General features: G+C 39.2%; 1 protein-coding gene across 1 annotated transcript in view; it reads right to left on the reverse strand.

The window, feature by feature from the left end:
- Positions 1-14,329, reverse strand: part of OGA (O-GlcNAcase) — a 28,318-nt gene that overhangs the window by 11,752 nt on the left and 2,237 nt on the right. Inside the window, exons 2-11 of the mRNA XM_083505210.1 lie at positions 11,180-11,231; positions 9,888-9,985; positions 8,458-8,588; positions 8,112-8,283; positions 6,038-6,136; positions 5,606-5,890; positions 5,226-5,384; positions 4,019-4,623; positions 3,509-3,683; positions 96-181 (exon numbers count right to left, since the gene is read on the reverse strand). Coding sequence (XP_083361336.1) covers positions 96-181; positions 3,509-3,683; positions 4,019-4,623; positions 5,226-5,384; positions 5,606-5,890; positions 6,038-6,136; positions 8,112-8,283; positions 8,458-8,588; positions 9,888-9,985; positions 11,180-11,231 — 1,862 coding nt within the window. The remainder of the gene's footprint in view (positions 1-95; positions 182-3,508; positions 3,684-4,018; positions 4,624-5,225; positions 5,385-5,605; positions 5,891-6,037; positions 6,137-8,111; positions 8,284-8,457; positions 8,589-9,887; positions 9,986-11,179; positions 11,232-14,329) is intronic.

A 14,329-nucleotide genomic window follows, 5' to 3' on the forward strand; every position in this document is an offset into this window, starting at 1 on the left:
GCCTTCGGCAGACCAAGCCTTCCAGTCCTCCGACGCGCAATAAAAGATTTCTCAAACAAAGACAATGTCATTCAGTTGTGAATTCATATTGATACCTGGAACTCTCCTGCTAGACCACCTCTAAAGGCCCAGGGTTCTTGGTCTCCACTTAAGAACTGTGCTGAAGATTGACTACGACACCCTGTGGAGATCAGATCCAAGCGGAGAACGTTACGAGAAGGGGGATTGTCCTGAGATGCTAAAATGTCCAACAAGCTAATACACACTTTGTGGGAAAAGCTCTCTAACTGAGCTATAATCCAAGAACTTGAGGGGCTGCGATAATGCTGCCGTGTGTAAAGATTCCTGATTAGATGCTTTGTGCTCTTTGTTAATAAAATGAAGTTAGACGATAGCCTTAGACAGCAGAAAATTCAATACTGTAAAAAGCCAGTATGCCCCGTTCTGTACAGGTATAATATTTATTCCAAGAGTTGAGCTTGCCTTGTCCTTCTCTTTCATCACTAAGAACATGGAACAACTCTCACATTTTCATTGATCAAGGTATAGAAAATAAGCCATTATCACAGCCCCATGGAAATACTTGGACCTGTCTGAAGTCACATTTTCATATTGTTTGAATCTTGCCAGAAAACCAGGTTTGGCGTGGGATGGAATAGCCCAAACAGCTATGTGGAACAGATACTTCTTTTTCAAGAGATTAGAAACCAATACTGTCCACTTCCGTAGCTCTATTTACACAACAGTAACCACAGCACACATATTGTTCCCAATCTAGGCAACAACAGCCTCGGTTACAGTATTTTATTTTACCCACCCTCAACCATGTGAGAAATGCCATTAATTCCTGACAGGCAGCTGTGGCAAGGGCTTTAAAGCCCTCTGCACAATTTAGTAAGAAGGATATATATATATTTAATAATGGCTAAGCTTTGATAACAGCTTTGATAGCCAAGTTATACAACCAATTAGCATAACTAACATCTTTGAGAGGGGATAGGCAGGTGAATTGTTGATGCGGGGATTAAAGTAACCTGCCTAGTCTTCTGATAAGATAAGCTGCGCAAGTTTGTTTCCTCTTGTGGACAGCGATCTACTTCCTGTTCAAGTAACAATCTCAGATCAGTACAGTCGAATGTGTCATACTAGCTAGGTAGTCTCAAAGTGAACCAAGCTGGATATCAATGCTTAGCCAATTATGAAAGAAAGCCTTTAAAATAGAAAGTTTGAGATGACTCAAAACATGTCAATTAGAGTTTCTTGTGTTTCCATATCAGAGTGCTTCATTAAAGAGGCTTTATATTATACCCTTTCGCTAGTAACTTGGAGTACTTCTCCTTTGAGACTACACCGTAACTAGCATTCCAACTATTATACACTTTACAGAGCTGCATGAATGAAGAGCTGTATGAATGAAAATCAAGAGTTAATGCCTGAGTCGCTGCGCAAATGTGACTTCAGGCCGTGCCTACTGCCCTAATCTGAGCTGCCTCATGGACAGAACCTTCCCATCTTAAATTTATTAATCACGACACGCTGAAAGCATCTGGCGTGGTCCATCCAATAGCAGTAGATACTTGTGCTGAAGATTCTCCCATCTGCACACATTGGGGAAGAAGACAGTAGAAGGCATTAGTAATCCATAGTAGTATTATCTACACTAGTTTCATAAACTGAATGCTAGCTGGATTGAAAGAAAGGGTATAGAGATCAGCCTTCAGCGGACCACCAAGTGTATCAACATTCAATGGCTAAACCATTCCAGTTTAGTGATTCTTCTGAATTCACATCAAATGAGAAGCACCTTTTATGACTATATAAGTAATTATATAAACTAAAGAATGGTCTCAATAAACAGCAAGACCAAGATCTCAGCTACAAGAATTCACTTGGTCTGCGGCGAGATAGTTTCTTTTGGTGTAGATGCATCCAGTGGAATATACAAACGTACTGTATTACCAGATAGTGTCAGAAATGGGTAGCAAGCACTAAGTACTTCTGCTGGGAGAAGCCATCCTTATGAAAGAAAATGGCAGCTATGATCAGCAGCCTGCTCCAAAAATGTTTCAAAAGCAAATCAACCTCACAGCTGAAATCTATGGTCAATCAAGTTCATGTTTATCATTGCAGTTGCTTAATGCTCCTTCCAGGAGAAATGCACAATTTAGTTTCCCATCTGTTTCTTTGACAAAATGGGTAATTTGGTAACCAAATATACCACTTAGAAGTATGGTGTGCCTCCCTTCCTGCCTTTAAAATAGGGGCTGACAATCTTGTTGTAGGGGTTGGCTGATTCTACCTTCCTGTTCCTCTTCCCTAAACAATCTATAATGCCTGAACCAATACTGAGGGGAGAAGAAAAAGACAAAGAAATAACTCAGTATGAGAGTTGGTCTCATGAAGGTACAAACTCTATTCTAAGGCTCAAGTTATTTCCTATTTATTTAGTGGGAAATGCTCTGGCTTAAAAAACCTCTCTGCACTAAGCCCTAATTTTTTTTTTGCTAGAACCATATGGTCTTCTGCTGAGTAACAGCAAAATGCAATACTGGATATCTTGGCAACTAGCGCAATATGACCTATGAATACTTATGAATGTATACAAGTGATTACAGCTTCAAGTGATCCAAGAACTGTAGGCTGATCCAGTATGGTGCAAGAGGTTTATTATGAGATTTGTGACAACTACAGAAATTGTGACAGGAAACCATCAGCGTTGCTGCCTGCTGTGTGCATCAAGCAAGTCCACAGCATATTCCTTACAGTTGGATTGAAACCTGAAAGTGAAATGAGGTCACTAGAGGAACCCAGGCCATGCTGGTGCTATTCCAAAAAACCCCTGTGTAATTTAAAAAAGGCTGCAGGCAAAAAAGGCTCTTTGATTTCTCTTTAGAGAACAGTCTGGTATGAAAGCAGACTTCAGAGCTCTGGAATTTCTTCCCTTGCCCAAAATCAGACATCTTGCGAATGTTAAAGCAAATCACTTTTGCACCAGAATAGCCTTATGCTAAAGCTCGCATGCGCAGAGAAAGGGCTGGGAGGCTCGGCTCCCTCTTGGCCAGGCCCATTGAAAGGTCACATCTGCAATTGTTCTGTTGAAGACAGCAATAACGTTATTGAGACAGAGCAAGCAGCAGATAGCTGAGGCATGGTCACATTTCATAGTGTCATTTCCAATTTTGCAACAAGGCCGGGAAATACTGCATTATAGTCCAGTGTGCATTCAGTCTGAGTCAAAACTTATGTTTCAGAGATCAACTTTTATGCTCCTTAGCCCAAGAAAAAAAATTCAAGACCAAGAGATATATTCATTGTATGTCCACTGTCACTTTTATTGCCAGTCTATAGTGAAACATGAATGGCGACCAATAATAGAAAAAGTAAGAAGGATTTAGGGTCAAAGCGACCATAATATAAAAACATTCAATTGACATCATTTTTTCCATGGGCTAATTAAAGACAAGCATTTATGCTAGTTGCCACTCTAACTGGTTCCTAAAGAACATACCTAGCCACTGCACAAAAGATTTCACCATAGACATGATGCTCTTGATGTCCCAGACGTATGAGTACATGTCATAGAGGATTGTCCGGTTGGCACAGTTGGAAAGACGAGTGAACATGCCCATCACCAAGCTACACATCTCTTCAAACTTGGCGGCTCGAGCACGCCATTCTTCAATCTAAGTAAAGATAAAAAGGAACAAATTTCATACAAACTGTATTTTCATGTTGAGGATGAAACTAGATGGATATTATGACAATACCTATTGACTTTTACATCTCTAGCCAGGATGACGCACGAGTAGTGCACACATTCAAAGCGTGAACATACATTCTACAGCACAAGACACTCAACCACCAACCAGCCTACATGCATGATATTCTTAATTATCTACAGGCTAGGTTCAGCTCAGAGACTTCCAATGCAGTTGCTCATTATTTCTTTTGCTATTGTGCTTTTTTCAAATAGGAAATATGCACACCTACACCAAATGAAAACAATGCAGTCACCCACCTTTTCAGAGTCCTTTCCTTTACAATTCACACTAACAACACTGCTGTTTGCTCTGAGCCACTGGAACTCTCGTAACATTTGGGCCCCTTTGACTCCATGTTCATATGGGAGATAGAACAAGTCTGCAAGCAACTGTAGATCTTCTAGAGTTACTGGTTCTACTGCATATAACGGCTTCTCATGGGGACCAGGCACAAACTGCTCCTTGTTAGTTTGCTCATCTGTCTGCATAGGTGCAATATCACCACAATCATCCTGCATTGACATCTCTGGAGATTTTGATTCAGCTATGCTCTCTTTATCCGTATCCATTGGTTTTAACTCTTCTGACATTTTTGCTTCAGCAATGTCAGTCAATATTTGATTGATATTCTTGTCAGAATCCTCTTGCTTTTCCACTACCATGTCCATTGGCTCCTCATCCAGTTGCTTCTTTTCTTCCTCTTTGACCAGAACCTGTGATTCGTTGCTTAGTGCAGTTCCCTGGCTCATTATGGGTTCTTGGTAAACAGTAGTAATCACAGTGGTAGAATTTAAAGCGGACGGTGTAACCAGAGGCACATCCACAACACTTGTTTTAGCGCCACTATGGGCCACTTGTCTGCCTGCAGACAGAGCAGACAAAATTCAGTCATATCTACTCAGCTTTTTCATACAACCAAGTTTCACATATATAAATAATTTGTGAACACACACACTCTCGGTCTCTGAATGACATACACATACATGCAAGTGTCTATTTTGCTGCAATTAGACATATATTGAAAAGGTACAACACTTGTGCATTTGCCTGAAATACATTTGCATGTACCAAAAATATGATGTGTAATTCAAAACAATCCCTTCAGATGCACAAATTATATCGGGTGCAATGCAATTCCACATATTTTCAATACAGTATGTTTGATAGTGTCCTCTCCCAACAAAGACAAATTGAGAACACCCCCACACCCGACACAGAATCTCTTACAAAGTACATTGCTTCAGGGAAATATACTTGTCACTCAGAAAGAGTCAGTTCCTTTAAAAAAATTTAAACAAAAACTGTTCCTGATGCATAATGAAACCGTAACAGCAGCAATCTTTTGAAGTATTTTATTCAGCAGATTTTTTTTTACTGAACTCTAGAAAAACATTTTTGGTTTGAGTAACATTCTTCATTCGCTCCAATATTGTAGGCAAGACAAAACCAAAATTGCTTACTCACTGCTGTACTGATGAGGTACTGCAAATTCCTGTAGCCACTCTGTTAATGACAACTTCAAGGCCAATTGTGGGCTATAGAGAACATCTGTTTCAATATCTTCATCACTGCCTTCATTCTCCAGTTTAATCTGAATTGAAACAGTACTGTCTTCAGTGTCAGCTGCACAGATTATTAAGAAACAGAATATTAATTCAAGAGCAAGGTTCAAGGCTGCCATATATTTGCATTTAAAGACAAAAGTACTAATTTATTAAGATGACATTTCCTGAAACGCCTTTTATCAAAGTGAAAATTTAAGATTATTAAATTATTAAGGTTATTACATTATTTCTAAAAGCATTGTTCCTAAGATAGTGATTGAGCACTTCTGATCAACTTACTCATCACAACATCTTTCCTCACTCCATTCATGTTGGATTTATACCAGGTTGCAAGGGTGTGAATAGCAACAAAGTTGGCTTCAAATTCACAATTTGGATTGGTCAGGACTCCCTTTAAGCGTGGGATGAGTTCCGTTGATCGACCTTTATATGGACCAAGAAACAGCCTTTTCTGATCATAGTCGTTGGCATGAATGTTGTCCCAGATGACCGGAGCTCTGCGAATTATCTTTGAAACCTCTTCAATGGACTCCACTGGAATGTCTTTAGATACCACTTTGGGACCTAAAATGTAGTTTCACAACTGACTCAGAATGAGTTTAGTGATTAGCCATAGGCCAGGATGATAAAATTTAAGCAGCATACTAAAACATTTAATAAGAATGCTGAACTAAGTTGGCAATATCAACCTCAACAAAGCAAAATACTCACCTGTCCATAACACATCAATTCCAGGTAACAGCTTTTCCCCTACAGTTCGTAAATAAGGAGACTGAGCAACATTTGGATAGCAGAAAGTGCCACAGTATTCTGGAACAGAGAAAAATACAAGTTAAAACCCACCATCCATTTTGCTCTCTTGTGTGTGGCACTGCTAGATGATTATGGCAGTTCCCAATATCCTACCATGTCATTTCTGACAGATTTGCTTTTATGCAAAAAAAAATTGTTAACTCTTGCAATGGTTGAGGTAGTGTTTAAATGTAAAGACAAAAAATAAATGTCACAACAACACAACTTTAGGGACTCCCACAGGAATCCATAAACATTCTCAACAATGCAAGTGCCTTCCTAAATTCCAAAGGGCTCATTCCCGTTGTCCTCCAAGGCTTAAGGTATTAGGGACACTCTGACAGTTAAGAGGTTACTGGGACTCAATGATCTGATCACTGCTACTTCTTTTAATGGTGCTAGAGCTGATCCTGGCTACTGCTTATCAACTGGGATATGTTGCCGGTATCTCTTCTTGTTTCTTTTGATCACCTGTGTTTTGGGACCAACTGACTGGTAACTGGGCAGAGGCTTGACAGTTCTGAGACTGCCATCTCTTCTCCAGACATTTGTTCAGGTGTTTCCACAGTAGCTGGCCGTAAGCCCATTTTACTTCCATTCCTTCCCTGTCAAGTAGGGATTCTACCTCTTCCTTCCTTTTGGAATTGAGTAGGTTTGTCTCAGCTATGCATGCTCAAAAAGCTGAATCCAGAATTGCAGAAATTTATTCTTAAGAAGGCATACCTGCCAAAAACAAGTCTGGAACTCTGTTATTTTGCTACACATGCAGGATTACATTTAAGCTCTGAAGTAAGTCTGAGAATCTCCAGTAAGGTTATCTTAATACCATACCTATGTACAACCTGGCAAGATTGATAGCAGGGTTTGTCTAGGCAGTGAACCTTTGGTTAGCTCAACACCATTGTTGGGGAACAGCCAAAAGTGTAACATGTACCTTGGCAAATAAAGTAATTCATGCACCAGACCCTGGGCAACAGAGAATATGTATGAACTTATGCCAAGGACACTTCACATAATGTAAGTACATAAAGGAAGGAAATGGCAAGGAAGGAAAGCCCCTCACAGAATTTTCTACGCTCTAGTTCCAAAACTAGCAATTTTAGGAGCTAGCCATTCCCCATGTGAATGTTGTTCATTAGATTTCTCCCCCCCCCCCATTTGTATTTTCTTTTTAATCATTTATTCTTCTCTTGGTACTCAGTGTATATAATCCTTCATTGCACATAGTTCTAATCCGTTGATGAGGAAAGTCAGATTGGAAGTCACTCAGGAGTCTAGTGAATACGTTGTGATTTCATAAAACACGCTGGATAACACGCAACAATAGCAAAACACAAATTACAACCAGCAATTGTTCGTTTCATGACATCGCAAGTTAACCGTTCAACAGTTTTCCTCTGCTTCCTCTTTCCGAGGTATTATTATTATTAAATTTATACACTGCCCTTCACCCAAAGATTTCAGAGTGATCACAACAGAAAAAAATACTAAGACAAGAACCTGTTCATTGGCTCTGTATGCTGTGACTTTATAGGAGTGGGCCTTCCTGTATCTGCTGAAGTGAGATCTGCTCTACAGAAGCTTATGTCACAATGTAAGTAAATTTTTTAAAACTGCTTTTTACTACAACAGACTAAGATGGCAAACCTGCTAGAATCCCACCCTCACCAAACTCCCGAAGAAAAAATATTCAGACAGTGTGAAAAAGTATGCCACATACCAGCAACTAGAAGTCATAAACATGCGCCCAGTTTACCATAGACTGCTATTAAATTTGTAACAAGTTCAAGTAAAGTGTGGCTAAGACAGAAAGGAGGGTTGTACCCAACTGTTTGAAGATGCTCAGGGTGTCTTTAAGGAATGGTGTCTAATCGGCAATTCTCTTCACCAACCCCTCCATCAGGAAAGGTTTGCCTTGAGAGGAAGGGGACAAGAACAGAAGGCTTTTTGACCTCATTCTTGTTAAAATGCTGTATCTGCATTGTCACTTTACCTGTGGGACAGAACAGGAATGTTTCTGGCTCTCCTAGATACTGGAAGATTTCATTAGTGATTGAGATCTGGGCATGTGCAAAGGAACTGAACACTTCTTTGTCGGCTGCACACATATTGTGATCAATATCATCAAATAACAGTGCAAAAGATCTGCAGCCAAACTGAGAAACCTAGCAGGATAAAGAAGAAAAAATATTAACGCTTGTTAATATTGTACAACATAAAAGCTAGAGAATGTAACCCCATCTAGAGTGCAACACAGGTAGGGGCATATTTCCTTTACCCAGTGTTTTTGCAATTTCTCATTTATGTTTAAAATTATAATATACATAAATATAAGATACCTGGTCCAGCTTGCGTTTCAATGTAGAAACTTCTTTCGGGTTTGAGAAGGTAATATCGAGTCCAGGAGAGATAGCATAGATAAACTCTATCCCATATTCTTGAGCAGCCGCGATAAGAGTCATGAGCTGCTCTAGAAATCAAAGCCAACTATTTTAGCAACAAGCAACTATGAAGTTAAGGCATTTTATTAATCAGAATACATTTCAATATATGCAGGCAAAAAATACTTTTAAGGCCCAAAGAAATATGAATAATTAACATTTTTTGTCAAAACATATTCAGTCCTCCATCTGATTCATTCATATACATACACACACACGGTAAAATGTGGGGAAACTGGGATCTGGTTTCAAGTAAGCATGTATAGGATCAAGTTGCACATGCCAATTTGGAACAAAGGATTTCTTCTGTCTTTGACATTAAAATATTTTGGGCAGATCCAGTGTTACAATGGCATTTTTACTAACAAGGTCAGGCACAAATCACATCTATTCACTACAATTATTTATATTCCACCTTTCAGGTTACAAATATTTTCAAAGTGGCATATAATGAAATATATTTTTAATATTGTTGTTGTATCATTAATGTAACTTTCTCATCAAAAGCCTCTTCACAGGCTACTTAGGGGGCAGGAGCAATTCTGGCTGGAGCAGGCTCTGGTGTCTTTGCTAGCCAACCTCTCTCTTCTGGAATCTGTCCCACAGGACTCTAGGTGGTAGATGACACGGTAGAAAGGGAGTGGGGAAGTGGCAGTCCAGCTGGAACAGAAATGGATTTGCAAAGTGTGGTTCACAAAAATGCTGGTGCAAATGTAATGCTGCACCACAGCTTGCTCTGAAAATGAAAGAATTGGAGGAAATGATGATGATGATGGGGAAAATGCTGAGCACATGAACCAGGGTTAGGAGAGAAAAGACTGTGCTATATCTGTACCAGGCTGATATAATAAGAAACTAAGTCAGTTAGGAGCACAGGCATTGTTCTCTCCTCCATTAATGAAGCATTGTGGGTTGTCATTGTTGAATATGTCTTCTTTCTCCCTAGCATTGAGGCAAAGGGATCATCCCATGGCATCATTCAAGGTGATATAATGCAGCAACCTTGTTAAAGCTAAGCAGGTCCGGCTATGGCCAGTGTCTGGATGGGAGGACCACCTAAGAATCCTATGTACACTGTCTTGAGTTCCATGACTGGACTGTTGGGTTGGGGAGGATATTAAAAAATTATCTGTGTGTACTTTAACAGAACACTGATTTTCTCTCATCCAGCTAGGCAGGAAAGCCTCTAAGAGTTATTTAATGCATCTTCTAATTAAAGCAACAAAAAGCTTACCCCTCTCAACTTCACTTTTATTTTACCATCCAAATGTGGAAACAACTGTAATTCAATGAATATATATATTTAACAATGCAATAAAGTTAATTACCAGCTTCCTCCACAGAATACATTTCTCGCCAAAACATCCTGTGCTTGTAATCATCTTTTGGTGCATATAGGTATGCATTCAGTCCCCATTTCTGAAGTCTACAAAGCAAAATTAAAATGTTGTTTGAAATACATTGTACAAATCTGCATTGCTTAATTGTATAGCCAAGAGTACCATGCAAGTTGTGCAACACCCCAGGGAGAAAAAGCAAGAATGGTACACCTGAACACATAAGGAAGATAAATAAGAGGACCAAATATACAAATCTAAATCTGTGACCATGGTTAGATGCTTTCTGTTCTACAAGCTTCTACTTTTTGTTATTTTTCTTTAAAAATGTTACTTCAAGGTTTTTTTCAGGTGGTAGTACATCCTGGGAAACTGCTTTGCTGGAGGGACTGTGGTATGAACAGTGCATCTTATGTAGTGGGAAAGTGTGCAGATGCAACCATTCTGGCAGATAATTTTCAAGGAAATTCTAGATATAACACAGAAAGTCACTATAAATCCATTATTGGGGCCTTTCTATTTTCAAATGCCCATAAGTTTGTTGCAAAATAAACTGACATATTGATTGTGATACGCTTGGAAACTGGAGGACACTATTCATTTTCTTAACTTAAAAACACTGCTCAGAGCTTTTGAAATATTAAGTGGTATATAAATGCTTTTTGCTGGATTCTGCTTATTTATTTTATTAATATTGTTGATATTGTTTAATGTTGTATTGATTTGTTAATTATATATGACTTTTGCTTTAATTGTGATGTTTAGCTTATTAGTTGTTGCTTTGTTAACAGTGTTTTATATATAGCAATTGTTTTGCTGATGATTTGTTAATTACTTTATATGATTTATACTGTATCTGTATTGTTTTATCAAACTGTTATTAACTGAAGCCACTTTGGGATTCATTTGAATGAAAAGCAGCATAGAAATTGAATTTCAGAGGTTTGATTTGATTTATTATGAGTTAGCTTAGAACAGTCACTGAAAGCAAAAACCACTCAATTTTCTATGACCTTTTGGCTCCTCCTCTCCTCCCATACTTTAGTTTTCAGAACCTATGCCTTAATTCTGCACTAAACAAATTCTTTATTTTTACAACTAATTGTTATAATTTACTTACTTACTTACTTACTTACTTACTGTATTTCGTATACCACCCTATACCCAAAGGCCTCAGGGCAGTTCACAAAAATATCAAATACATAAAATCAAAACAAAAACAATGACCCAATAAGCCCCCCCCAATTATGTATTAGAATGCTACAGTACACAATGCCACATACCTTCTAAAAAGCTCTTTTCTCTGTTCCATAACCCAAGGCCTTCCATAAAATCCTGTGGGAAATATTGATGGTAGACAGTTTCAAATATTGTGCTGCTTCTTAACAAAATATCAAGTGCAACATCTGAGCCATAATAAACTAATAATTATTAGTTTAATAATTCATTATACAAATTTGTTAAGCAACTTTAATTAGGACACAGTAAGAACTAAAGAGGTACACTTGTACAAGTTAGCTGTCAAAAGCTGCATCTAGTGGGTTTGAAATAAATAGGCCTCAGTTGTTCCTTTAAGTAGTGCCTGAAGCGCTACATATAAACAAGCACGGCAGTGTAAAATGCTGCGAGATCAAACCTGTATGCATGCTACATGTTGGAACTTATGTCCTGTTTAGCAGTACTGGAATGCATTTCTTGGAGCAAAGTATGACCTTTCGAAAATCTGTTCTAATGTACACTCAGTTCATTTCCCTGATGTGAACAAGGCCTGCCATCATAGTGACTATGACACAAGCCGCCTTTCCAAATCTGTTACCAATGGAATCCATGCACCTGGGTAACTCACAGAAAAATGCACACAGGTCCTGAACGTTACATCTCAACAAGTGCCCATCCACAAACAGCCAATTCACAATCATGTTATTCCAGTAACATGGGGAGAGGGACAAGGGGAGAGGCAGGGTCCTGGCAACCACAAGTTTTTACAAGGCTACTAGCCCAGTCAAAAATAATAGCCTCCTGAGCTCACATTTTTTAAAACCCAACTTAAGCCCTGAAGCAGAGCATTAAATCAGAAGTGGAGCTAGAGTGTTTTAAAACATGATTGTAAGGAGGGTAAGAATGAACCCTCCCCCGACAGTGCCTGCAAAAATACTCAGACAACTGCCAGCGTGGGAAGCTGTTATGCTCTTCTCTGGTTACCAAAACCATCAATATGGCAGTTTTCATTACAAGCTTCTCACTCCAGGAACAAAGGGTTTGGGGGAGTTATGTCTGTGCCTGGCTGTACTTTCACAAAAGTGCAAACACGACTGGCATGAGACGATATATACACCTTGTAATAGAAGTTGCTATTTAGAAGAGGCATTTTGCATATACACAAATCATGACTGATTTAATAAACCTATTTAATTCCTGACAACATCTGGTAGCCATCTGACTTCTCAATTCTCCCACAAAAACTCCACACAAAGTAGGCACACATACAGATAGTGTGTATATTAAGGGATAGCCAATGTGATACCTTTCAGATGTCATGAAGTACAATACCCATCAGTCCCAGCCAGCATAGCCAATATTCAAGGATGGGAGTTTCAGTCTAAAATTTCTGGAGGGCAACACATTAGCTACCCCTTTTCTATATTAATCAAGCTGGAATAAACCTCCTTTTCCATATTGAGATCTCATCAAAACCACAAACCTACAACATGCCACAGGAAAAAATCATGTAACACCACAGCTAACAACACCTACTGTGTGGGTGGGGAAAAACCACCAACATTTAGATTTAGGCTGATATTCACAGCTTAAATCTATGCTAGATCAAAATTCATGCATGCTCCTCTACCACCAACTGTGAACAAGATTATATCTTCAAGCTGAAGGAACACGCCTTTCATAAGCCTGCAGGTCCACCTCTCCAGATTCAGGGGTAGCCAACATGATACCTTACAGGCTACATAAGAGCTTGCTAGATCAGACCATCTAGTCCATCCTACTGTTCCCACAGTGACAAACCAGATGCCTATAGGAAACCCAGAAGCAGGACCCAAGAGCAAGAGCATGTATTCCTCTTGCGGTTTCCAGCAAACAGTATGAAGCATATGCCTCCAATAATGGAGGCAAAACATAGCCATCATGGACCACAGCCACTGATAGCCTTGTCCTTCATTAATTTGTCTAATTCTCTTTTAAAGCCATCAAAGTTGGTGGCCATTATTGCCTCCTATGAGAGCAAATTCCATAGTTCAACTATGCACTGTGTGTATTGTATTTTTCCGTCTATAAGACACCCCCATGTATAAGACGCCCCCTATTTTGGGGACCCAGATTTAAGAAAACGGGGGAAGATCTATCTGTGTATAAGACGCCCCCTAATTTTTGACATTATTTTAAAGGAAAAAAACGTAGTCTTATACATGGAAAAATACTGTACTTTCTTTTGACTGTCTTAAATCTCCCAATGTTCAGCTTCATTGGATGTTTACTAGTACTAGAAGTATGAGGGAGAAAAACTTGTCTATCCACTTTCTCCAAATCACAGATAGTTTATCCAATTTTATGCTATCTCTTATTCACCTTTTCTCTGAACTAGAAGTCCCAAATGTTGTATGCTTTCCTCAAAGGGGAGTTTCCCAACCCCTTTGATTATTTTGGATGACCTTTTATGAAACTTTCTCAACTCTGCAATATCCTTTCTGAGGTGAAGTGGCCTGAACTGTATTCAGTAACCCTAAAGCTGTTGCACCACTGATTTGTATAACAGCATTATGATATCAGCGGTTTTATTTAAAATCCCTTCCAAATGATCCCTAGCATGGAATTTGCATTTTTCACAGTTGCTGCACAATGGGCTGAGATCTTCACTAAGCTATCCACTATGACCCCAAGGTCTTGTTCTTAGTCACTCACTGCCAGTCAAGACCCCATGAACATTATGTGGGCCATATCTCCCATGACAGCCTGCCAATGACCATACTGTCTAGGGCTGGTGGGAACCTAACAACTTGGGGGGGGGCAGGCTACAGGTTCCCACTCCTAGTCTAGGCAGCAGCATAACACTGGTACTTGAAGAACCAACCAGTAAGTATCAATAAACACCTCAGTGTTTTTCTTTCTGTGTGACAATGAAAAAACGCAGGAAGAAAACAAGCCTACTACCACTATCCATTCCAGAACACTAGCTGAACTGTAACCCTATCAGCAACCTGGTTACTTCACACATGGAAAAACCTTGGGGCACAAGAAAGCCGTTAGTTTTCAACTGTGTCCGTGACATAGCTGTCAACTTTTCCCTTTTCTTGCGAGGAATCCTATTCTTAATAAGGGAATTTCCCTTAAAAAGGGGGAAACCTTGACAGCTATGGTCCGTGAACTGTTTTTGTTTTGTTGCACGTTTCGTAACGTTTTTCCAGTGTGTGCACTCACGTGAA

The sequence above is a fragment of the Podarcis liolepis genome (assembly GCF_965112155.1).
Source record: "Podarcis liolepis genome assembly, chromosome: 5".
NCBI classification, from domain to species: domain Eukaryota; kingdom Metazoa; phylum Chordata; class Lepidosauria; order Squamata; family Lacertidae; genus Podarcis; species Podarcis liolepis.